The following is a 25,238-nucleotide window of genomic DNA, read 5'->3' as shown; positions in this document are numbered from 1 at the left end:
GTGGCGAAGTATTGTAATGACCACGATGCCAGACCGGTTTAATCAAATGGTTTCTGCTACTTATTTAGTCACAATCAGGAATTTATCCTCGATAATATTTACTATGTTAATAAACTGATACATTTCCCAGATATAAACGTACAAAATTGGACGAATATTTGAATTGCATGAGATTGTCCAGCAGGGGGCGCGCTGAATGCGATTTGCACTTGAAGAGAAGAGACGCGACGTCACTTGACGTAAAGATGGCGGCTGTTAGGGGTGTTAAGAAATTATACGGCATTGGACTTCATGCAATCCGTCAAAATACCGCGTTAAAGACAACAACGCTTCTCCAGCAACGGTCATTCCGCATCAGTGTAAGTTTAAATTGGATAAATGTTGCATATACTCAGCCAACGGACTTTTCTCAATAACTAAAGTTGCCATTCAGATGATCCTCAAAACATTAGGCGTTATTTGGATTGTGTGTCACAACAAAACACCTTAATACAAATATATCTAATATAAATACATTTAGTCTTAAAAATGTTATGTTTTAGAATAATGTTCATGCGAAAGTAAAGGTATTCCTTATCTATCTGACCTAAAAACCAAAGATCATTGTGTTCAATCTGTCTGATCATGTCATCTAATCCTCTAGTAATTGTTTTAATGTAATAATTATTGGTCAGGTATGTGTTTATTGTTGTGTGTAATGGACTGTTTAACCTTCACAAGGCTGTAGATTTACACTGAGAGCCGATTGGCTGGGTGAGGGGTGTGTGTGTGTGTGTGTGGAGGAAAACACAAAGATAATCCCAGCAGCCATGTTTCATTGAAATGCTTTTTATTTAAAGTGTGTGTGTGTGTGTGTGTGTGTGTTGCAGTACTGGTCAAAGAGTTTGAAAACTTTAATATTTTTGATAGATACTTATGTTAATCGGGCCTGCATTTATTTAATCAAAAATATAGATATATTGATATATAAAAACAGCAATATTGTGAAATATTATTACAATTTAAAATAATGGTTTTAATATATTTTAAAATGTAATTTATTCCTGTGTGATCAAAGCTGAATTTTCAGCATCATTACTCCAGTATTCAGTGTCACATGATCCTTCAGAAATCATACTAATATTATGATTTATTATCAATGTGATGAATAAAATTTAAAATAGAAATATTTTGTAATAATATACAATACCGTTCAAAATTTTGGGGTCAGTATTTCTTTCTTTCTTTTAAATAAAGTAATACTTTTATCAGCAAGGATTTTTATTTATTTTTATGAATGCTGTTCTTTTTAACTTTTTAATCATAATTGAATCCTGAAAAAAGTATCACAGGTTCCAATAAAATATATTAAGCAGCACAATTAGATATATCAGCATATCTGAATGATTTCTGGAGGATCATGTGACACTGAAGACTGGAGTAATGATGCTGAAAATTCAGCTTTGCAACACAGGAATAAATTATATTTTAAAGAATATTAAAATAGAAAACCATTATTTTGGATTGTAATAATATTTTACAATATTACTGTTTATTTCTGTATTTTTGATCACAACTTTTGTCTGTCTCTCTCTCTCTGTGTGTGTGTGTATATATATTTAATAAAATAGGCATTTTCAAGACATGAACAACAACAAAATACTGTTTTGTATCTTCACACATTCCTTAAGATGATCTTAAATTGAAAGTGGGCATTAAATCTGATTAAGTGTCTCAGGTGCATAAGATTCACTATGATCATAAATCTACCTGCAGATTATCACATTGTGCATCGATTCACAAACCAGGACATTCATAGTATCACTCATTCAAGTACAGTATCTTCCTTTTCATGCAGCAAAATCCAATTCACATCAATTCAGCAATGCTTTACAGCGTGCACAAGATATATCAAATATTTAATCTTATTCTGCGTTTATTTATTTATATATTTTAGACCATAGGAAGTGCATTTTCTCTCTTTAAGTTTTAATGCTGTATCAGAATCAAAAGATGACCTCTATCACCTTTACACCAAAACAAAGGGGAAATAGAAGATCTTATCACGAGGAAGTAACTGTCTGTTAAAGCCAGATGAGCTGATAATTTGAGCAGTTTTTTTCTGATTGTTAAAACATGTGAACAGGTCTCATAATAATGCATAGATGCTCTGATATTTTTGTGTTTTAATCTCTGATTCTCTGTCTTCAGAGAGCTCTTTGCCAGGAGCCGTTTGATACGTCCGCGGAGAAGCCGCAGTTTCCCGGGGCCTCGGCGGAGTTCATTGATCACCTGGAGTTTATCCAGCCCAATGTGATCTCAGGAATCCCTGTCTATAGGGTGATGGACAGACAGGGCCAGATCATCAATCCATCAGAGGATCCTCAGGTGTGGAGCTTTTATTCTTTATGCCTGATGCAGACTGCGAGATTTGACTATAAGATCATTACAAATCACACCGTACGACATGGATCTAATAAACTCGGGTACGACGTGAATGTAGACTGTACGACACCTATTGAATCGTAGGCTACAACGCAAATTTAGGGCTGCGCAATATATCGAAATATCGCAAATGTACATATCGCAAGGGCACGCAATATCTGAATGATTTTATTAGGCCACTTCAACATTGTGAAAAGTGTACGTTTTATGTCGATGCATATAGCAGAGAATAGACTGGGCACACGACTATTACTTATGTGACTTGCTTGACGTTAAAAAGAGTTATTACACGCAATAACTAGCGAAAAACAACTCCTTGCAGTCTCGCGCTGTCTGACACGCACACACCGAAACGTGCGCACAAGCCGTTCTTTTTTTCTTGTCTTGTTACACACTCGAACTGTCAAATACACACACAGTTATGTCAAAATGGCTGTCTTGATGAGTATTCATTTAAACACAGTCGGTTATGCTTTAAGTGAACGATATCAGTTGGGGAAAGAAATAGATTTTACACACTTAAAGCAATATCGTATCACATATCGCATTATTTAACAAGGATATCGCATTTTTCTTCAATAGCGCACAGCCCTACAAGATAGTATAGAAGAATAAACATCATCAGCATACGCTAGTGGTAAACAAACAGAGCAGGATGAGTCTCACTTTGGCAAGTGTGGTTATGTGCTGAAAAAAAGAGGAGGAAGCGGAAGAGGAGAATTATAGACGTGGTCATGTCTAGGGAAAAGAGGCCAACTTGACATGCCACTTTTTATTTAGAGCTAGAGGTAAGTCGTTTTAAAGGATTAGTTCACTTTAAAATTAAAATCAGCCTATGATTTACTCACCCTCAAGCTATCATAGGTGCAACGACTTTCTTCTTTCTGATGAACACAGAGTTATATTAGTAAATATCCTCATGTGTCCAGGCTTGAGGGTGAGTAAATCAAGGGGTAATTTTCATTTTGACACTGTCAGCAAATGATCGCAGGCTATCTTTGGTCGCAAGACCTTGACAACAGCCGTCTTTGAACCTCTCTCACTGTCTGACGCAGGACCAACGTTTAGGAGCCACGACCACGGAAATCGCCACGATTGGTCATCTTTAGTCTAGGACAGCCCAAAATCGTACAATGTGTACTAGTGTTGTAGTCAAGACCACCTAAACCGAGACCAAGGCCAGCGTGTGCTGAGATCAAGACCAGACCAAGGCAGGGCGAGACTGAGTCAAGACCAAGACCAGACCAATCAAATCAAATCACTAACAATAAAATTCATGGCACAGAATTTGCATCTGAATTGGTACAATTACACCTGCATAAATAATGTTCAGATTAATTTAACATTAAAACATTAATATTATTTAACAGTCACGGAATCCTTTATTCAACCGATTTGTTCAAAGCAGCTGATTCGTTCAATAACGAAACGTTGCCGAATTAGCAAAGACAGTTTAAAATATCATTTAATATTAACTTCTTGTTTATTGAACGTTTCTATAAATCAATATAATTTGCAATCACGCTTATATTCATGAAAACAGCTCTCTTGCTCTTGAGATATTGCTTAATTATAATCTATGTTATATAAAAACTAAATCTCTGAATTTTGTGGGCATTTATATTCATTTTGGGCATTTTTGAGACAATGCTGCATTGATTTTGAACCCGGCAGCACAGTTACACAAGAAATCTCATTACAAAGAAGTTATTGATTGCATTTTAAGCTGTAAGTTTTACATCAAATCACATTAATGATGTTAAATCAGACAATGCACCGGCAATTCAGTGATATCCTTGCAGTTGTGGTCTTGACTGGTCTTGAGATAAAATCCAGAGTCCTCTAAGTCCTAGACCAAGACAAGACCGAGGAGAAATGCAGTAGGGATCGAGACAAGACCAAGACCTTCAAAAAATGGTCTTAAGACCGGTCTGGAGTACTACAACACAAGTGTGTACTGAGGATAATGCAGGGCTGCCCAATCCTGTTGGAGATCTTCCTAATACATCCCTGCAAAGTTCAGCTCCAAAGCAGCTACCGTATTGTTCCAAATATAAGACAATGTTTTTTTCTGAAAAAAGGGGTTTGTCTTATATTCAGGGTCTAGACTTTTACATGTCAATAACGCAACAATAGGTGGCGCCCATAGACCATAAAAAAAAATGGACGACATGTCTTCACTACCTTCCACTGAAGAAAAGTGAAGCCGCACAGGTCCGAATATGGCGCTGACATCTTGCGCAGATTTGGGACCGGAGTCTACGGAGTAGAGCAGGAAGTAGAGGAGCGATATCAAAAGCCCGCCTACACTCTCACAGATGCAGAACAATTCATTTGTTGGTGTGAAATAAACAGTTATGGAAGTGTAGAAATGAAAGCTAAAGCTCTAATCTCCTCCCGAAAATCCAGAAAAAAGTCAGTTAGTGCCTCAGTGACAACTTGCCGTCAATCATGATGTATTATCAGGGTCGTCTTATATTCGGAACAATGCGGTAATTAAGATCTTCAGGAGCACTTGATAATTACAGACGGTGTGTTTGATCAGGGTGGGATCTGAACTCTACTGGTAGGAGGAAGATCTCCAGGAACAGGATTGGGCACCCCTGGTACACCGTGTGGAAATAAGCTAGTACCAGGTTATTAATATATAACAATATCAAAACGCTTTTTGTTTTTCAGCTCTCAAAAGAGGAGGTTTTGAACTTCTATCAGAAGATGACATTACTCAACACAATGGATCGTATTCTTTACGAGTCTCAGAGGCAGGTGAGAGATGCGGTGGATTTTAGTGTCATACTGACTCCATCATAAAATGAAATTAAATGACATCTGAAAGTTTATAATGCTTAAATTTGGTACGCGTTTGTGTTCAAGGGCCGCATCTCTTTCTACATGACCAATTACGGGGAGGAGGGCACACATATTGGAAGCGCGGCAGCTCTTAATCCTAATGATTTGGTCTTCGGACAATACCGGGAAGCTGGTGAGAATGTTTACAAGCTGGAGAGACAGGAGTGGTGCTCACAGTTTTGTTATTAATAAGTCTTGCACTTAAAAAAAAAATATATATATATATATATATATTATTATTAGTCACATAATCAGATTACTTTTTACAAGTAACGAGTAAAGTAATGCATTACTTTTAAAATGTATACAACGAAATATCTGAGTTACCTTTCAAATAAGTACCGCAAGTGTCGTGGAAAAAATATCTACTTTAATAATTATTATGGTGAGGCTGGAATTAAATAAAAAGCAAAGTGTCTTTATAAGCTTTTATTCTTGCCAAGAAGGTCAATCCGGACATGCAGGTTGTGCAGCCAGAAAAGACAGATGCAAGCCCCACACTCGTTCTTTTATACTCTCATTTCAAAGGGTGAGGACTTCTTACTCAATAACACAAAAGCTATTTCTTAGTCAACTGTGATACCTTGAGTGGACACACACGGTTTCAGAAGAGCTTGTTCAAGGCTACAGACAACGGACAGTTTTCTGAGAACAGTGTTAAAGGTTATCAGACGAAAATGTGTTTACTACAGAAAACTAGAATTCCTCTTATATTTAACAAGAACATTGATAGAATTAAAAACGCCTTATATGGTTTGATATAGTTTATGGTCAGAATTTCCCATCACAAAGTATGTATTGACTGACAGCTCTCCTGTCCTCATGTTGAGAGAAATCAGGAGGAAGTGTGTGAACATGATGATTATTGTAGATCTAGACTAAATGTGAACGTGCATTGCTTGTCGTTAAAGTAGTGCCAATTTACATGTATGAATAGTCATTTGAAGCGTATTGTATGTTTTATACACAGTGAAAATAGCCTGTATTTTTGACAGAATTGACAGCAAGCTGACTATCTAGCGCAGTGATGGTTGTCAATGAATATGCTTTTGACTTTAATAAGATTTTCCCAATAAATAGGCAAGATTTAACCTAAAACCCGAAACAAGAAAGTCCAGCCCAGGTGAGAAAAAGTAAATGTAAAAACCATAGACTGTAAAAAAATATGGACGTAGTGTCCGTGACGTCACCCATAGGATTCTGATGAGCCGTTCTGAAGCGCAAAGTAGGGACGAGCCATCTTGGCAGCGCGTCATCGCGCGTCACTCCCGGATAACAGAAAATGGGCAAAGAGGCGGGACGTGGGCGGAGCTTAAGTGACGCGTGACTAACAGACAGCAGATAAATGGCTATCCGCCTGTCACTCGAAATGGCCACGCCCTTAATTATGCAGAATTTTAAGGCTTTATATAATGTAAACGAATGAGTTATAAAAAAATTCACCCCCCTCACAGTTGTCATGAAGGGCAAAATGAGCCGTATAGACCAAAAGCACAATTTGTACCAGACTGTAAACATGTTTTATTCTGCTCTAAAGTTGGCCATTTTAACATGAGCTCAATTAGATTCTGCTCCCTTCTGGATCCTGTCCCTAGTGGCCAGTCGATGAATTGCAGTTTGAGGCACTTCCGTATTGGCTTCAAGAGAAACTGCGGGAGGTTGCCGCTTGGTAAAAACACATTACTTTCCATAAAAAGTAACCAAGTAATGCAATTAGTTACTTTTTTAGGGAGTGACCAAGCGGCTACCTCCCGCAGTTTCTCTTTAAGCCAATACGGAAGTGACGTAAACTGCAATTCATTGACTGGCCACTAGAGACAGGCTCAAGAAGGGAGCAGAATCTCATTGAGCCCCATGTTAAAACCTTACTTTATGCTACTTTATGCTTCAAAACTGCTCTTCAGAACCCTATGGGTGACGTCACAGACACTACGTCCATATTTTTTTTTACAGTCTATAGGAGTGACCCAATATTGTAATGCATTACTTTTAAAAGTAACTTTCCCCAACACTGATGAAGTCTGATGGAGAAATAATGCAATTTAATTTAGTTTGCATTGATATTTGATTAAATAAATGTGATGTATTCATATTTGACCTAACATAATACATATTTATTATATTTAACACAAGTTTACTATTTATTTAGTCATATTTGATTAAATGTAAATGTATTTTTTCTGAACTTCCGTAGGTGTACTGATGTACAGAGGCTTCCCTCTGGATCTGTTTATGGCACAGTGCTATGCAAACGCTGATGACCTTGGCAAGGGCCGACAAATGCCAGTTCACTATGGCTCTAAAGACCTCAATTTTGTCACCATCTCCTCACCACTTGCCACTCAGATCCCCCAAGGTAAGAAGTGAGCAGAACATCAAGAGTATTTATATGCGCTTTACTTTACATTTTATATACACGTTCAAAAGTTTGGGTTCTGATGTTTATGTTTTTGAAAGAAGTCTGTTATATCAGTGGTTCTCATCTGGTTTGGCTGTGAGACCCACAGTTTCTCATGCTCATTAAGCTGCGACCCAAATTTTTAGGAATTTCAACCAAACAAATGTATTTCTCAGAAATGGTTGACACACACGTACCCTCTACCACGTCACACACGTAAATTGTAAGAATATCACTAACACTGATGAATGTACAATATAAAGTAAGTATTAAATAGAACTCGCAAACTAGTTTTTCTTAATACAATAAAGTTGGTTAGTTGGTATTGAGCCAACACAATCATCAAAAAAATAGGAAACCGCACAAAGTGAAAATAAAGTGGCTTTTAGGGATGAGGTTAAAGACAGTAAATACACAATACTAACATGAACTGTTATTAAAACTAGGGCTGGGCAAATTAACGCGTTAACGCGGGCGATTAATTTTTTCAGCTTAACGCATTAAAAATATTTAATGCAAATAACGCAGCGTCCATTTTTATATCCATTTTTGCTTAGCGTTACATGATCATCACGCTCTTATTCATGTAAATGCTTCCATGCGTGACAAGACAAAAGAGAACACGCTGTGTGTGTGTGTGTGTGTGTGTGTGTGTGTGTGTGTGTGTGTGTGTGTGTCAGTGTCCTGTCTGTGTGGATGCGTCTCATGTCAGCTAATCAAGGGACACTGACACGCACACACACACACACACACACTCGACGCATAGATAGACTCGCGTCAGTTTCCTACTCACATCGAGTTCTCTTTTGCTCTTGAACAAACAATAACACAGAGGATTTTGAATATTCTCATATTAGGAGTCTTAAATTAGTTAAATAACGTCTTAAATGAACTTAAGGAGTTGTGAGGAAATGAGATGTGCGGGACAGCGCGTGAGATCCGCGGCTGTTCTTAAAGTGACAGGAGCGCTGATGATGATGTCATTAATGTTCATCAAAGAACAACGGGAACAGAGAAAATTTTAGCTTTAATGATGATTCATCTATATTTAATTTATTATTTATGCAGTTAAGAAAGATAACTATTACATTTCTGTATATGTATAACAGGGAAGGCCATGGGTAAATATAACATTTATTATTTTGGGTTTATTTAAAGATTTTTTTAAGTTCACTTAAATTAAAAGTAGTTTTTTAAAGCCTAATAAATGTTGAAATTGGGAGCTTTCAGTTATACTGTAATGTAACGTCATTAATGTTCTCTTACGAGAGGTTCTCTCGTATTGCGTAAGTTCCTTACGCTACGGGAAAGTATTCTTTCTTCGAGATTTCTGAAAAACCCAAAATTATCCTTAATTTTGTAACATTGTCAACGCAGTGCGGCAGCCTGGCAGACCATAGCAGGCTATTCCAGCGTGCTATTGGCTGCTCTGCTGGCAACTGCAGCAGCCTATCGGTGAGCCCGCGTGACGTGGCGACCAATGAGGGCGCTTCGCGCCCACCTGGCTTCATTTGCCTACAGGTGGGGCGTGGCCACGTGTATATAAGCAGGGCTCACGGGCTGCATATTCGATTTTCTTTTCTTCAGCGAAGCCCTTCGCATCGCTGGATCTGGAACCCGCCGCCGTGACCGCGCAGACAAGCAAGCAGAGGACAGCGCCTGAGGAAGCCGGCAGCATCGCGCCACCTTCAGCCTTCCGTGCCTGCTCTGCTATCCGGCAGCCCCATATCCTTTTACGCTCAAAGTGTTGTCGCCGCTGCGTCACACTTTTCACAAAAAGAGCCGAGCGTTGATACAAATGTCTCGTTCCACCTGCGGCTCGTGTCACGCGCAGCTCAGCTCCGGGGACCGCCATGTGATCTGCGCTCTCTGCCTGGGCCGTGATCACGCCGCCGCCGCACTCCACGCTGGCGGATGCCAAGAGTGCGAAGAACTGACGATGTCGACCCTGCGGGCTCGACTCGTCCTGTTCGAAGATGATATCCCTCCAGTCCCTGCCACGCCGCGCAAGAAGAAGCGCCGCTCGCAGCGGACTCCGGAGCTCGCAGAGAGAAGCTCGCCGGAACCTTTCCCGCCCGCTTCACTCTCGCCTTCCCCGCCCCCACCCCAGGCCGCCATTTCTGTTGCCGCCTCCGGGGATGAGGCGGATGCGGCCGCGGAACGCGCCGACAGCTGCTCCATCATGGCTTCCGACAGCGAGGACTGGTCTTCCGCGTCCTCTTCAGTCCGGGGCTCCGGACGCTCTCGAGCGGGTGAGGACGCCGAACTCTTGCGCCTTCTCACCCGGGCTGTCGAGCAGCTAGGCCTCGAATGGGCCCCGCCCAAGGTGGCAGCGCCGAACCGACTTGACGGATGCTTCCTAAACAGTCGCCGCCGTGCGCCCACCTCCAGGACTGCACCCTTTTTGCCGGAGCTTCACGAGGAGCTCGCAAAGTCCTGGAATGCGCCATTCTCCGCGAGGGTCTCGTCTCAGGCTTCTTCGACGCTCTCACAAGTTGACGGCGCGGCCGAGAAAGGCTACAACGCTATCCCTCCGGTGGAAGAGGCGGTCGCAGCGCACCTTTGCCCGCCTTCTGGTTGGCGCTCAAAGGCTGCCCTCCCGTCTAAGGCCTGCAGAGTGACGTCATCGCTGATCGGCCGCGCTTTCGCTGCCTCCGGTCAAGCTGCGTCCGCTCTGCACTCTATGGCCGTGCTGCAAATCCTCCAAGCTAATCTCCTCCGCGACATGGACGAGAAATGCTGTGACGCTGAGTTAATCACGGATTTGCGAAGCGCGACGGATCTCTCCCTTCGCGCCACCAAGACCGCAGCACAGGCCCTCGGACGCTCTATGGCCTCCCTCACGGTAGCTGAGCGCCACCTCTGGCTCACGCTCGCGGACATGCGAGAAACAGAGCGCGCGGCCTTCCTAAACGCCCCGCTCTCTCCGTCTGGGCTTTTCGGACCAGCGGTCAAGGGGATCGTCGACCGTTTCTCCGAAGTGCAGAAAACGACGCAGGCCATGAACCTTTTCCTGCCTCGACGCCCCGGCGCTAGCAATAGCTCCGCTGCTCGCCGTCCTCGTGACCAGCCAGCAACGAGCTCCGCGCAGCGCCCAGCGCGGCCCCCTTCGTCTCAGAGAAGACCGAGCGGCCGCCCCAGATCGCGCTCTTCCAGCCGTGGTAAGCCGCCTCCACCTCGGGGCCCCCGGCCTAGGATCACGCTGAAGCCCGAGCCTCCAAAGTCCTCCTAGCAAGAGGCGAGAAACGACGGTTAAGTCCCGCCGCGGCCGGACCACCGTCAAAACTCTTTTTCCTGTCAGCCCCCACCACTGTGGCTGCTGCAGATGGATTTCACGCAGCCAACGAGCCGGCAAAAATGCCTTCTCGCCTGTCAATAACCGCCGTTTTTACGGCGAACCAGAGAAATCACAAAAGTTGCATTATTTCTGGTCGCACGGCTCGCGCCGTATGTGTTTCAAATGCAGTAAATGTGCCCACTTTTCTGTGTTCACCCCTGCACACAAGCACTATAAACCCTGTGTCCCCCACTCACATAAAGCGGCCACCGGCCGCTCGAGTGCTAGAGTTAGGTCACGTGTCCGCTTGTTTGCGTCCACGACTAACCACCACACGCGCTGTCACACAGCCACTCTTAACCGGTCATGTTCCACGCGTAAGAGTTGTGCCCGCTCAAACGCGCTCACACATTTTCGCGAACATTATGCCTCAGGCGCCACGCGCCACGCCACACACCATTTATTTTCCGCCCAGGGTGGCCGGAGCGATGAGTGTAGGGCCGCACACAAGCCACTCCCCGCTCGAAGCGGCAGAGATGCAGTGTGTAGGGCGGCCAGCCATCGCGAGCGATCGGCTGGCCCACAGCACAGAGAGCGCGCGCACTGCGCCCGCCCCTCCTATACGGGCCGTCAAACCCGCGAAGCGCGGCGTTTCGAGCCCGGAGGCCGTTCTATCCCGTGTGGCGCACGCGAGAGCGTGGGAAGCCATTCCAGGTGTATCAGAATGGGTGCTGAAAACAGTGAAGCACGGCTACACTCTGCAGTTCGCTCGCCGCCCTCCGCGCTTCTGTGCGCGTACAGAGACGAGAGTGAGCGAGGAAGTAGCACATCTACTTCGAGCAGAAATAGCCACGCTGCTGTGCAAAGGGGCTATAGAACCGGTTCCCCACTCTATGAGCGAGTCAGGCTTTTACAGCCGGTATTTTCTCGTGCCAAAAAGGGATGGGTCGCTCAGACCGATTCTGGATCTGAGGCGTCTGAACAAAGCTCTTATGAAAAGATCGTTCAAGATGCTCACGACCAAGCAGATCCTCGCGCATATTCGCCCGAGAGACTGGCTAATCTCCCTAGATTTGAAAGATGCATATTTTCAAATCAAGATAACGCCGCGTCACAGGCCATTCTTACGATTCGCCTTCGACGGCCAGGCTTATCAATACACCGTCCTTCCGTTCGGCCTGTCACTAGCACCCCGTACATTTACGAAGTGCATGGACGCGGCCCTCGCTCCTCTGAGAAATCGAGGGATGCGAGTATTGAACTATCTGGACGATTGGCTCATCCTGGCGCAGTCGGAGGCCGAGCTCCTCGCCCACAGGGCAATGCTGCTCAGCCATCTGGACAGCCTAGGGCTCACGGTCAATTGGACCAAGAGCTCATTAGTGCCCACGCAATCAACCTCATTTCTGGGTTTGAATCTGGACACTGTGGCAATGTCAGCCCGCCTGTCACCCCATCGCGCGCGCCAAGTTCGGCGCATGGCTGCGTACTTTCGGCCAGGCAAAATCGCACCTCTCAAGCTGTTTCAGAGGATGCTGGGACGTATGGCCTCAGCTGCAGCTGTGCTCCAGCTGGGCTTAATGCGCATGCGCCCGCTGCAATGCTGGTTAAACGCCCGAGTGCCTCACAGGGCCTGGGCGTCCGGTGGCTTCAGGATCAGAGTGACTCAGGGCTGCGTGTCAGCCCTAGAGCCCTGGTTAGTAGCCGACTGGTACCAGAGGGGAGTGACGATGGGAGCCATCTCACACCGCAAGGTCATCTCGACGGACGCCTCCACCACGGGTTGGGGCGCCGTTTTCGAGGGCAGATCAGCCTCGGGCCTTTGGTCGAGCGAGGAAAAACTCCTACACATAAACTGTTTGGAGATGATAGCGGTAGAGAACGCGCTCAAGCAGTTTCTCCCGCTTATACGAGGACACCATGTGTTAGTCCGGTCGGACAACACCACAGTGGTGTCCTACGTGAACCGGCAGGGCGGTGTCAGGTCCAGAGGTCTGGGCAATCTGACAGAACGCCTGCTCGTGTGGGCACACAGCTCGCTGCGCTCGTTGAGAGCTGCGCACGTGCCGGGCCACCTCAATGTGGGCCCGGACAAGCTGTCCAGGGGCCTCATTCTCCCAGGAGAATGGTCCCTGCACCCCCAGACAGTCCAGCTGGTATGGCGCCTGTTCGGCAGAGCGGAGCTCGACCTCTTTGCAACAAAAGAGAACGCCCGCTGCCCAACGTTTCTGTCCAAAAGCGAGGATGCGCTGTCCCAAACTTGGCCCAGCCTCCCGCTGTATGCTTTCCCGCCGATCTCCCTATTGCCCCAGGTCATAGCGAAAATCAGGGAAACGCGCCGTCCGGTGCTCCTTATAGCACCGCGCTGGGAGAACCAGATTTGGTACCCAGAGCTGGTGAAGCTGTCGCACTCACCCCCCTGGCCAGTTCCGCTGAGAGCAGACCTTCTCTCTCAAGCAGGAGGCTCAGTTTGGCATCCCCATCCAGAGCGATGGTCTCTGCATGTATGGGTGACCAACGGATACCCGTTGACCTGCCCGAAGGGGTTATGAACACGATTTCACACTCTAGAGCCCCCTCGACGAGGCGGTTATATAGTTCTAAGTGGTCGGTGTTCACTGAGTGGTGTGTTTCCAAGGGATTGGACCCACAGCAATGTGGGGTCCAGCGGGTGCTCTCCTTCCTCCAAGAGCTTTTGGAATTGGGCAGGTCCCCTTCCACGCTCAAAGTGTATGTGGCGGCTATAGCAGCGTTCGCTCAGACGACGCTAGGTAGCACGCTAGGAAGGAACGAGCTCATCGTCCGTTTCCTCAGAGGAGCCAGACGGATGAATCCCCCGCGGCCCCCGTCGGTTCCTATATGGGATCTGGCCTTGGTCCTAGAGGCCCTGAAGGCTCATCCCTTTGAACCGCTCGAGACTGTGGAACCAAGGTTCCTTTCGCTGAAAACCACGTTTCTGATAGCTCTGGCTTCAGTGAAACGCGTGGGGGATCTACACGCGCTCTCAGTGAGCCCGACGTGTATGGAGTTCGGTCCTAATGACTCTAAGGTCATTCTCAGACCGAGGCATGGTTATGTCCCCAAAGCGATCGGCACTCCCTTCAGGGCGCAGATTATCTCCCTCTCGGCTCTGCCAGCATCCGATGAGGGGGACGGTGGCAATTTCCTCTGCCCTGTCAGGGCATTGAGGGTTTATGTCACACGCTCCGCCGCCTTCAGGCGTTCTGAGCAGCTATTTGTTTCGTTTGGTGGGCGCACTAAAGGTCTCGCCTCCTCGAAACAGACCCTGTCCAGGTGGATAGTGGACGCGATTGCAACTGCATACGCTTCCAAACACCTGCAGTGCCCGCTAGGTGTCAGAGCACACTCCACCAGAGGCATGGCCTCTTCGTGGGCTTGGGCCAGAGGGATTTCCATCCACGATATCTGTATGGCGGCAGGCTGGGCCTCCCCGTCTACGTTCGTGAGATTTTACAATCTGGAAGTTCCTGCCTTACAGGCGAAAGTGTTATCAGTTCAATAGGGCCGTTGGTTCTGCCCAGTGATTCTGCGCAGACATAGCTCACATACTGGTAGTAAGTTCGGTACTAGGCTCATGTGAATTTGAAGGAGACCGGCGGTGCCGTTCCCTCATTTACGAGACGAGCTGTTGTGAGTTTGAAGGTGACCGGCGGTGCCGTTACCTCACTCATATAACAAGATATTGTGAATTTGAAGGCGACCGGCGTTGCCGCTCCCTCATTCATGAGACAAGGTGTGGTGAATTTGAAGGAGACCGGCAGGTGCCGTTCCCTCATTCATGGGACAGGGTGTTGTAACCACCCGTCGTAAACCACCCGTCAGTTCGAATGAAGTGTCTGTATATGTGGTGGCCCGTTTTTTCTTTACCGGCCACCCTGCCCGAGCAGTGTTATGGTCCCCGGTTCCCTGGGATACATATGCTGTATGCGAGGCGCGCACGGCGTTGACAATATGTTCCCGTAGCGTAAGGAACTTACGCAATACGAGAGAACCTCTCGTAAGAGAACGATACTCGGTTACTTAACGTAACCTCGGTTCTCTCTAGAAGAGGGAACGAGTATTGCGTTCCTTGCCGTGCGCCCCGCTGGCTTTTACGCTTCAGAACTAAGAAAACCGAATATGCAGCCCGTGAGCCCTGCTTATATACACGTGGCCACGCCCCACCTGTAGGCAAATGAAGCCAGGTGGGCGCGAAGCGCCCTCATTGGTCGCCACGTCACGCGGGCTCACCGATAGGCTGCTGCAGTTGCCAGCAGAGCAGCCAATAGCACGCTGGAATAGCCTGCTATGGTCTGCCAGGCTGCCGCACTGCGTTGACAATGTTACAAAATTAAGGATAATTTTGGGTTTTTCAGAAATCTCGAAGAAAGAATACTTTCCCGTAGCGTAAGGAACTTACGCAATACTCGTTCCCTCTTCTAGAGAGAACCGAGGTTACGTTAAGTAACCGAGTATCGTTTCATAGACACTTTAGTATCAGTGATACTGGCCTTCATTCATAAAAATATGACAATACAACACATATTTAAAATATGCTGTCTTTAAATTGTTTATACATTAATTTGGAGAGTAACTGAAATTATTACAATATCAAAATATTAAAAACGTAAAATATTAAAAACTTGCGATTAATCGCGATTAATTACAGAAAAAAAGTGTGATTAATTAGTTTTTTTTATTAATCGATGCCCAGCACTAATTAAAACACATCCATGATCCATGCAAATCCTTCCCAGCTAACACACGGCGTACCAGTGAAGTCAGTTAGTAATTTAATGACTTGCTAAATGACAAACGTAACTACGACATAATTTCATTTTCTCTTTATACATGCTGAAGTCATATATACAGTGCCCACCTCTACATTGAGCACAAAACAACGCCTGACAGGACAGAAAAGTAAATTTTTTCTGAGATGAGAGACTTTTTAGTTTGTAACCAGTTATGGAAATAACATTAGAATTGTGACACTGACATATAGCCAGACAACATCTCATCTGACATTTGATACTGAAACACGTTTTTCTCAGGCACTCTTTACTTAAACTGCGTCTTTCAAAATAAGTCTCGCATTAGGATAATATTTAGCATTACATTTGTTGTTTCTTTGACTGTGCACTCTGCCAACCACTGAGAAAACCAGTAATGTTGTGAAATATGATTACTTTTCTAATTTAATATACAAAAGTTAATGTATAATTTCAGCAGCTATTACTCATTGTCATTTCTGCTCAGTTTAATGCATCTTTTCTAAATAAAAGCATTAATTTCTTTAAAAAATAAAATGTTCATGGCCTCAAACCTTTGAACAGTGGTAGAACACATATTCATGATTAACTACAACTTTTGCCTCAAATAAACTCACAAATACTGCTTATTAATAGTATCAGTAGTTGTTAAGTTTAGGTATGGGTAGGATTAAGGGATGTAGAATATGATCATGCAGAATAAGGCATTAATATGTGCTTTGTAAGTATTAACAAACATCCAATGTCCTAGTAATATGCATGCTGATAAGCAACTAGTTCATAGTGAGAATTGGACCCTAAACTAAAGTGTTACTGAACTGTTTTCTCGTCTTGTAGCGGCCGGGGCGGCATACGCAGTGAAGCGGGAGAACGCAAACCGTGTGGTGATCTGTTACTTCGGAGAGGGGGCGGCCAGTGAGGGAGACGCACATGCTGGATTTAATTTCTCCGCCACCCTTGAGTGTCCTCTCTTATTCTTCTGCCGTAATAACGGTTATGCTATCTCCACACCAACCAATGAGCAGTACCGAGGGGATGGTATTGGTAAGTAAGTACGGCACAGACTCCCATGTTAATCTCTGCGTTTCATTTGTCTAATTTTTTTTTTCTTCTCTATTTTTTTTGTCCAAAGCTGCTCGAGGTCCAGGGTATGGACTGATGTCGATCCGTGTAGATGGAAACGATGTTTTTGCGGTGTACAATGCCACGAAGGAGGCGCGACGCAGAGCGGTGGCTGAAAACCAGCCCTTCCTCATTGAAGCCATGACCTACAGGTAGAGTTTATCTACACGAATCAGCTGAGTATCAGGAAGTAGGACTTCCACAGCATTATATTACCTTTAGACAGCCTATGTGGCACCTGGAGGAGACCACAACGGTGCCATTTGGAGTTGGGTCTATTTTTACTGTATGTAGTGGCAAGCTCAGCAGAAAACACTATGAGATGCACTGTAAACCTATTTGTCAACACAATATTTTGCAATGTAGGCTTTTATGAAGCAGCATAAAATATGTAGGAGAGAACTAGCCTATGCTTGGGGGGAAAAAAACATTTGTTTGATGTAGGTTCCTTACAAAGACACAAACAGCTTTTTTGAGGGATCTTTTTTTTTTGTCCATATTTCCCAGCCCTAATATTGTTAAACTATTGTTATAGTGGTCATGTTCTTGGACGATTGTTTTGTATACTGTAAGAGCACAAGTCAAGTGTGATATGAGAGCACTCTGTTATCAGGGATTTTCCTGCATTGAAAATATGTTGATGGCCGCCAAAGATTTTATCATTTAAAGGGTACATAACACACACAGTTTCTCATGTTGATCTTGAGTACCTATAGAGTAGTATTGCATCCTTCATATCTCTGAAGAGTCTTTAGTTTTATCATGTTTATAAAAGACAGATACGCTGTACCGATTCTTTCAGAAAACAGCCGAGCTCGTGGAGGCGTGCAGTGGGCGGAGCTAAAGAGTCACAAGCACACACACACACACACACACCTCATTACATCCCTGGATAACTGTCGATTCACTATACGTTCATGTTGTTCACATTATATGCACTTGCGAGCCGATTGCCAACATAATGCATACATTTGATGCAGTTTCACTCACCGCCTGCGGTTTTCACTCTTGAACTGCATCCACTGTTTCCTTAACGCTGGGTTATTTGGGAAGCTGTACAAGGTTATCTTTCCCTAACAACCAAAAACACACTTTTTTAGTGACATTGTTGATTTCGTGGATTAAAAACAAAATGACAACGCGCCTACGGCTCCTGTAACCCGAACAAAGTTCAATGATGGACGTGCCATGTTTAGCAGGAGAATCCAACTCTTTAACAGTGTAAATTAGTCAGAATGCATGAAATCGCATTAGAAAATGAAATCCAAAAATGAAAATGTTGTCATCACTTACTCACCCTCATGTAGTTCTAAACCTGTCTGGTGACCAACTTTAAAATATCTTTGTTTGTGTTCAGCAGAAGAAAGAAACTCATACAGGTTTGGAACATGAGGGAGAGTAAATAATTTGGGGTGAACTGTCCCTTTAAGTCCTGGAGTGTAAATGGAAAATGATAGACCTGCCACTTTTTATGAGTAATGTGTTACTTTGTTTTTCTTCAAAGTAATACTGACTTTTCAAATCAGTCACAAATCAGTGACTTTTTACATATAAATTTACAGATTTTTAAATGTAACGTAGTTCTAAGAACTTTGTTTTATGCTCTGTCTCCACCTTTATTTATAAAGTGCTTATAACGATACAGATTGTTACAATACAGATTGTTTCAAAGCAGCTTCACAGTGAAAACAGGAAAATTATGCATTTCAGCTGTTATTCAGCTGATGTTTTCCATGTAGGAAGACACATCATGGCCATATTCCAGGATGACAATGTCAAGATTCATCAGCTCAAATACAAGATCTTGACCAAAAATGTATGCAACTCTTGATGAAAATGTTATTTAAACATTTTTGGTCTAGATCTTGTATTGTCAATGCAAGAGTCCAGCACTCTGTAAAGTCTCCTCCAGCACATCCCAAAGACAAAATCCCAATTAATTTAAAGGGTTAGTTCACCCAAAAATGAAAATTCATGTAAGTTGTCTATAAAGCGGAAGGTTGGTGGTTCAATCCCCGGTTCCACCTGATCAAGTGTCGAAGTGTCCATGAGCAAGACACCTAACCCCAGCTGCTACACCGCTGTTGGTGAGTGAATGTGAGGCAATATGCAAAGCGCTTTGGATGGCCATGGGTCTGTTGAAAGCGCTATATAAATGCAGTCCATTTACCATTTACCATTACTCACCCTCAAGCCATCCCAGGTGTAGATGACATTCTTCTTTCAGACAAACACAATCTGAGTTATATTAATAAATGTCCTGGCTAATCCAAGCTTTATAATGGCAGTCCAAAATTTGAAGCCCAAAAAAGTGCATCCATCCATTATGAAAGTAATCCACACGGCTCCAGTGGGTTAATAAAGGCCTTCTGAAGCGAATCAATGGGCTTGTGTAAGAAAAATATCCATATTTAACACGTCATAGAGTAAAATATCTAGCTTCCACCAGACTGCCTTCCTTATGGGATAATTTTCATTTTTGGCTGAACGATCCCTTTAAGGTCTGGACTCAGAGGTGCTAATTCATGTGTGAAAATGATTCTTCATGCTTCCTCTTGGCCTGCTACGATAGTCGGCTGTTACACCGACACTCAACAGATATGTCTGTGATTGGCTACAAAGCTCAACGCTGCAAAAGCACGCTGTAAAGAGAAACCTTTGACACTTTCACTGAGCGCTTGCACAGACACCCATGGGAGCGTTCTATCAGCGGGTAATGGTACTGCATTTCATCACTTGCCCACCGTCGTTTTGATTTTTATAGTAATAAATTAATTTAGTTCAGTTCGAGAACAGACACTACAATTAAAAACTGAACGTGTCTGCTCAATACAGTGTGAGCCGAACGAGAGTCGCAGCACAAACACAGCAGGAGTCAGATTTCATTCATCACTAGGGGTGTAACGGTACGCGTATTCGTATCGAACTGTTTCGGTACAGGGCTTTCGGTTCGGTGCACGCGTGGACCGAACAGTTTCCGAATGCAATCTTTAACAGTTAACAGTCGACTTGTTGTAAGCGCGGAACACACTTCAATCTGAGATCCCACACGAACATATTAAGTATTCAATCCATTTTATCATGAAACTCAAACGACAAATCAAATGCCGTTTTGACTCTCTTTAATGTGACGTGTCTGTATAGGCGCTGAATAGACGCGTCAGTTCAACTTCAAGCGGCAGCTTCATCTCTTCCTAAAGAATAAACATAAAATAACATCTCTTAAAGGGTTAGTTCACCCAAAAATGAAAATTCTGTCATTAATTACTTACCCTCCGTTCATCTTCGGAACACAAATGAAGATATTTTAGTTGAAATCTGATGGCTCTGAAAGGCCTCCATTGGCACAATGGCACGGTTCACTCTCAAGACCCTTAAAATTTACTAAAGACGTCGTTACAAAGTCCATCTCACTACAGTGGTTCTAAAATAACTTTATGGAGTGATGAGAATAGTTTTTGTGCGCAACAAAAACCCTAAATAACGACTTATATAGTGATGACGATTTCAAAACTCGGCATCATGAAGCTTCGAAGCGTTATGAATCAGTGAGTCGATTCAGCAGTTTGGATCGCCAAATTTCAGCAGTTCTGCAGATTCGCGATCCGAATCATGATTCGACTCACTGATTCAGAATTTTCATTTTTGGGTGAACTAACCCTTTAAGGTATGTTAAGGATACATTACAACTTACTGAAATGTATCATATGTGGTGTAATCGCTCAATCAGTGTTTCAACGGTGGAAAGACGTCAATAAAACAGCTTGTAAACAATGTCACGTAGCATCACATTTACCTCAGGCAGTCATTCAGCGTTCACAGCTGTTAGTTCACTAGATAGATTCTTTCGCTAAATATATGCACTATATTAGCCGATATATTTATAATATTCTACTGAACCTGTTAGTGATGTCTTGATTATTTCATGTATGTTTAAATAAACCTGTCATGAAAATGACAGACACTGTGTATAAAAGATTATATTTCAACAACGAATTGGAGAAAAAAAAAATATAATTAGATTTAGAAGTTAATACAAAAACTGCCTTATGTGAAGCTTATGAGTGTTGATTATTATACCTAAAAATAAATAGCAACTGAATTTAGCCTAATAGTTTGGGCTCTGTTGTTAATCTTTAATAGCAATGTGTAAGTAAGGGCTCCCTCTATAGTTTACAGCAATATCTTTAAGAAACTTTTAGTTATAATTTAATTAATTTAAGGGCAGACACCATTTTTTTCAGTAAATCACTGTTGAATAAAAAAAAAAAAAATGTTTTTGTAAAACTGCTACACCGAATCGTGACTTCAAAACCGAGGTACGTACCGAAACGTCAGTTTTGTGTACCGTAATTAATTCAATTGAAAACACTCGCTTTGCTCCACACCATTATGAATGCCCATGTGGCCGCGCACATTTTACTTTACGCAAATGAACGATTTAAAAGTGAGGTGCAAAAGAGGGAAAACTCCAACGGTGTTACCGGTATTACTAATGTTGGCACACGTCGATTAACCGTTGGGAAATTTTCCTCACTGTCACATCCCATGCTCCCTCCCAAACATTCTTTCACAGTTTGAGCTGATGAATCTTGACATTGTCATCCTGGAATATGGCCATGATGTGTCTTCCTACATGGTTGTTTAAGAGATGAAAAGTTACACACTCCATCAGTTAGGGTTAGAAGAACTGTCACCAAACATATGACATGATAGAAACATAATAACTACTGCAATAATTATTGTCTCTTGTGGTGTTTTTCCACTGTGTGGTACGACTCGTCTCGCTTTACTTTGGCTCGGTTTGCTTTTCCACGGCAGTACGGCTTCAAAGTGGGTGGGATTATAGAGTGATCGCTTTTGGTAGCACCACCTATTTGCCTAAATCCAAACCACCACACTTTTTTTGGGCAGGCTTTATATTACATAAGAGTTTTAAGCTGTGGTTTCTGCGCATATTATGTTTTGGTAATGTATCCTAGTGTTGTGAAATGAGCGATGACCTCTTCCCCCTGCAGGATCGGTCACCACAGCACCAGTGACGACAGTTCTGCCTACCGCTCGGTCGACGAGGTGAACTACTGGGACAAGCAGGACCACCCCATCTCTCGCCTACGACACTACATGACCGCCCGAGACTGGTGGGGCGAGGACGAGGAGCGGGCCTGGAGGAAGCAGTCCCGCAAACTCGTCATGGAGGCCTTTGAAAAAGCCGAGAAACGTCTGAAACCCCACCCCGACCTGATGTTCACAGACGTCTACGAGGAGATGACTCCTAATATAGCCAAGCAGAAAGACGCCATGTGGCGGCACGTCCAGCAGTATAAAGAGCATTATCCCCTCGAGCTCTATGAGAAATAACCCATGGGCTGTGGACACAACTGGAAAAAGTCTTGCACGTGTCAGATTGTTTGAAATCTCTTCTTTTTTTTCCCCTCCTGTTTCTACATTCTCATGTTGCATTAGAAAGCACAAATACTGAAAGATGTATTGTTATTCTCCGTATGTGCCACTAGAGGCCTCCGTTCTGTCATTTTGTGCCTTGGAAAACTGTAAAAGAAGGAGTTGAAGCTCTTCTACACTGGCCTAATGTAGCACATATCGTTCTAATACGGTCTCGTTGTATTGGCATAGTGTTGTCAATCCAGTCACTATGGTTTCTTCATGAACATCTTGAGTGTTTCCTGTGATATAACATCACATTCTTCATTCAGTATCTTTCTATAGGTTTCTAAATCACATCATTCACTTCTCATTTCTCCACAAACAACACTAATACTGACTGAAGTGACACATGTTTATTTGTGTGTGTGTGTGTGTGTGTGTAGACTTTCCACTCCAAACTGAGCCTTTAATAAGTATATATTCAACATGTTACTGGTTTGTGTGCTGTTAATTCCCTCCCCCACAGATGATGTTAATAATAACTTCCTGTTGATTGTTAATGAACTGAACAAACTTCTCTCAACTGTTACATGACATGATGATCGTGTTTGAGATTTATTGGGATTAGCTTTAGGGGATTGTAAATTGTATTTTAAACAATAAAAATGCTCATAAAATGTAATGGCTCGTATAGTGAAGTGCTTACTGTATATAGCCTTGTTGTATAGTCATAGCCTCCATTTTACAGAGACCACAGTGGGTTTTAAATATATAATAACTGGTGGCGACTGAAGCGTTATGCAGACTAATAATGTTCAGTGTGGTGGAGACTTTCATTATGGATGAGGGCTGTGTGAACCGCTAACTTTACTGCAGAGGAAGGCAAAGTGAACTGGAAGTCAGTGAAAAGAGATTTTCTTTTGACGACTTTTTGATATACAGACTCAGTCTAAAGTTTGGAAAAATGTACTCTGTTTATGTTTATGAAAGAAGTTCACAACTGTAATATTGTGAAATATTATCACAATTTAAAATAATGGTTTTCTATTTGAATATACTTTAAAATGTAATTTATTCCTGTGATCAAAACTGAATTTTCATCATCATTACTTCAGAAATCATTGCTACTCAGTTATTATCAATGTTGGAAAAAGTTGTGCTTCTTAATATTTTTGGGGGGGGATCCTGTGATACTTTTTTAGGATTCTTTGATGAATAAAAAGTTAAAAAGAACAGCATTTATTACAAATAGAAATCTTTTATAACCATATAAGTCTTTACTGTCACTTTTTATCAATTTAACACATCCTTGCTGAATAGAAGTATAATTTATTTCAAAAACAAAGAAAGAAAAAAAGTTACTGACCCCAAATTTTTCAACGGTACTGTATATACAAAAGATGCTGAAAATTCAGCTTTGCATCACAGAAATAAATTATATTTTTAAGCATATTAATGGAAAACCATTATTTTAAATTGTATAAAAGGTTTTTTCTGTGTTATTTTCATTTAAGATATTAAACAAATATTTAAAAAATATTTTTTATCTAAGATATTAAACATTTTGATAATACATTTCATTAAAGGCACAATATGTAAGATCTTTGGATTAAAATATCCTATAACCACTAGAACAATGTTATATATTTTGACTTGTGTACTTGCAATATCCCAAATGTAGGGCCGTAACCACCATAGACATTGAGGGACAAGTCCCCCCCAATAATTGAAATTCTTGCACTGCTCTGCTGCACTTCATTATTATGTCTGTCTGTATGTTAGGATGACAAAAAGGTTGTACATTTTAGTCTGGTCTGCCTCAGGTCTAACAGCGCTCGTCAATGTCAAAATGATTGATATGGCCAATCAAATCAAAGTGGGCGGGGTTTACGTTCTCTTTTGGCTCGTGCACCACAGTCTTCACGCACAGACGAGCGCGTCAATCTATCACTATCGTTGCGGAGAGAGACTCTATTCTTTCCCGTGAAATCACAAAACAAAATGCACAGAAACGTGTCCCTGCTCTTAATATACAATCATTGATGAACATCTTTGATTTTAATGAAGAAGAAAAAAAAACTATATGAGAGCGGATTAGAACCAGAAACCTTTGACACTGTCAGGATCCTGCCCTGACAGTCTTGTCTGTTTTGTCCTTGTTTAGTGTTTCTTTGTTTGTCTTGTGCTTGAGCACATGGCTGTGTCTTTGTTTGTGTTCCTCTTGTCCTGCCTCCTTGTTTCCCTTTACCACGCCCCCTTGTTTAGTCCTCTTTTCACTAATTGTGCTCACCTGATCCTCATGTGCTCTGGTCCCTTTATATTGTGCTACTTTCCCTCATGTCCTTGCTGGTTTCTTGCGTTTGTGTGCATCCATTGTCTGGCTTAACTTGTCCTTGTTATTGCTGTTGATATCTTGCCTAGTTATAGTTCTTCGCTTTGTTTAGGTTTTGTTTGCTCTTGTTTATCTCTTGTTGTCGTGTGTGTGTCTTGTGTTGGTTCCTGCCCTGTGTCCTGAGTCTCCCTTGGCCACTGTCTCTATATCTCTGGAAGTCAAGACTGGAGCGGATTCTGGGAGAGGACATCAAGTCTCAGGTTCCTGGTGTTCCGGCCTGAGTTTTCCCACCATCTGCCTGGTGTTGCCTCCCAAGCCATCCTCAAGTTCATGGTCTCCCTGGACTGGTCTCAGTGGTCATCCTCCCTGCCTGTCATCGTGGTGTCTGTCCCCTGCCCTGCTGTTTATACTCACTGTCACTTCCTTGTTGTGCCCTGTCTAGAGTCTTGTTAATAAAGTCTTCGTTGTTCACTCTGCATCTGGGTCCTCAGTTTCAGAAACCCTGACAGACACGGTTTGCAAAAAATCAACCACCAGACCACTAGGGAATTCATGGTTATGGCCTTGTCTTCAAGAATGGTTAAATCCAGAGAAATAAGTGTCCCAGCGACGCCTATCAATGACATCATACCTGTGTTACCCTCAATTTCCGGTTTTATTTAGTAGAAACCATGGAAACGA

General features: G+C 43.1%; 1 protein-coding gene across 1 annotated transcript; it reads left to right on the top strand.

Moving 5' to 3' along the window:
* The first annotated feature begins 211 nt into the window (after positions 1 to 211).
* bckdha (branched chain keto acid dehydrogenase E1 subunit alpha) lies at positions 212 to 23,854 on the top strand. Its single transcript, XM_079825209.1, has 8 exons — positions 212 to 359; positions 2,191 to 2,367; positions 5,104 to 5,190; positions 5,299 to 5,407; positions 7,469 to 7,630; positions 16,556 to 16,762; positions 16,851 to 16,992; positions 21,859 to 23,854. The coding sequence occupies exons 1-8, from the start codon at positions 246 to 248 to the stop codon at positions 22,199 to 22,201; spliced, it is 1,341 nt and encodes a 446-aa protein (XP_079681335.1). The 5' UTR covers positions 212 to 245; the 3' UTR covers positions 22,202 to 23,854.
* Positions 23,855 to 25,238: the final 1,384 nt, after the last annotated feature.

This window comes from Gobio gobio, assembly GCF_949357685.1.
Source record: "Gobio gobio genome assembly, chromosome: 9".
NCBI lineage: Eukaryota > Metazoa > Chordata > Actinopteri > Cypriniformes > Gobionidae > Gobio > Gobio gobio.
This window is presented reverse-complemented; position numbering and strand designations above follow the sequence as displayed.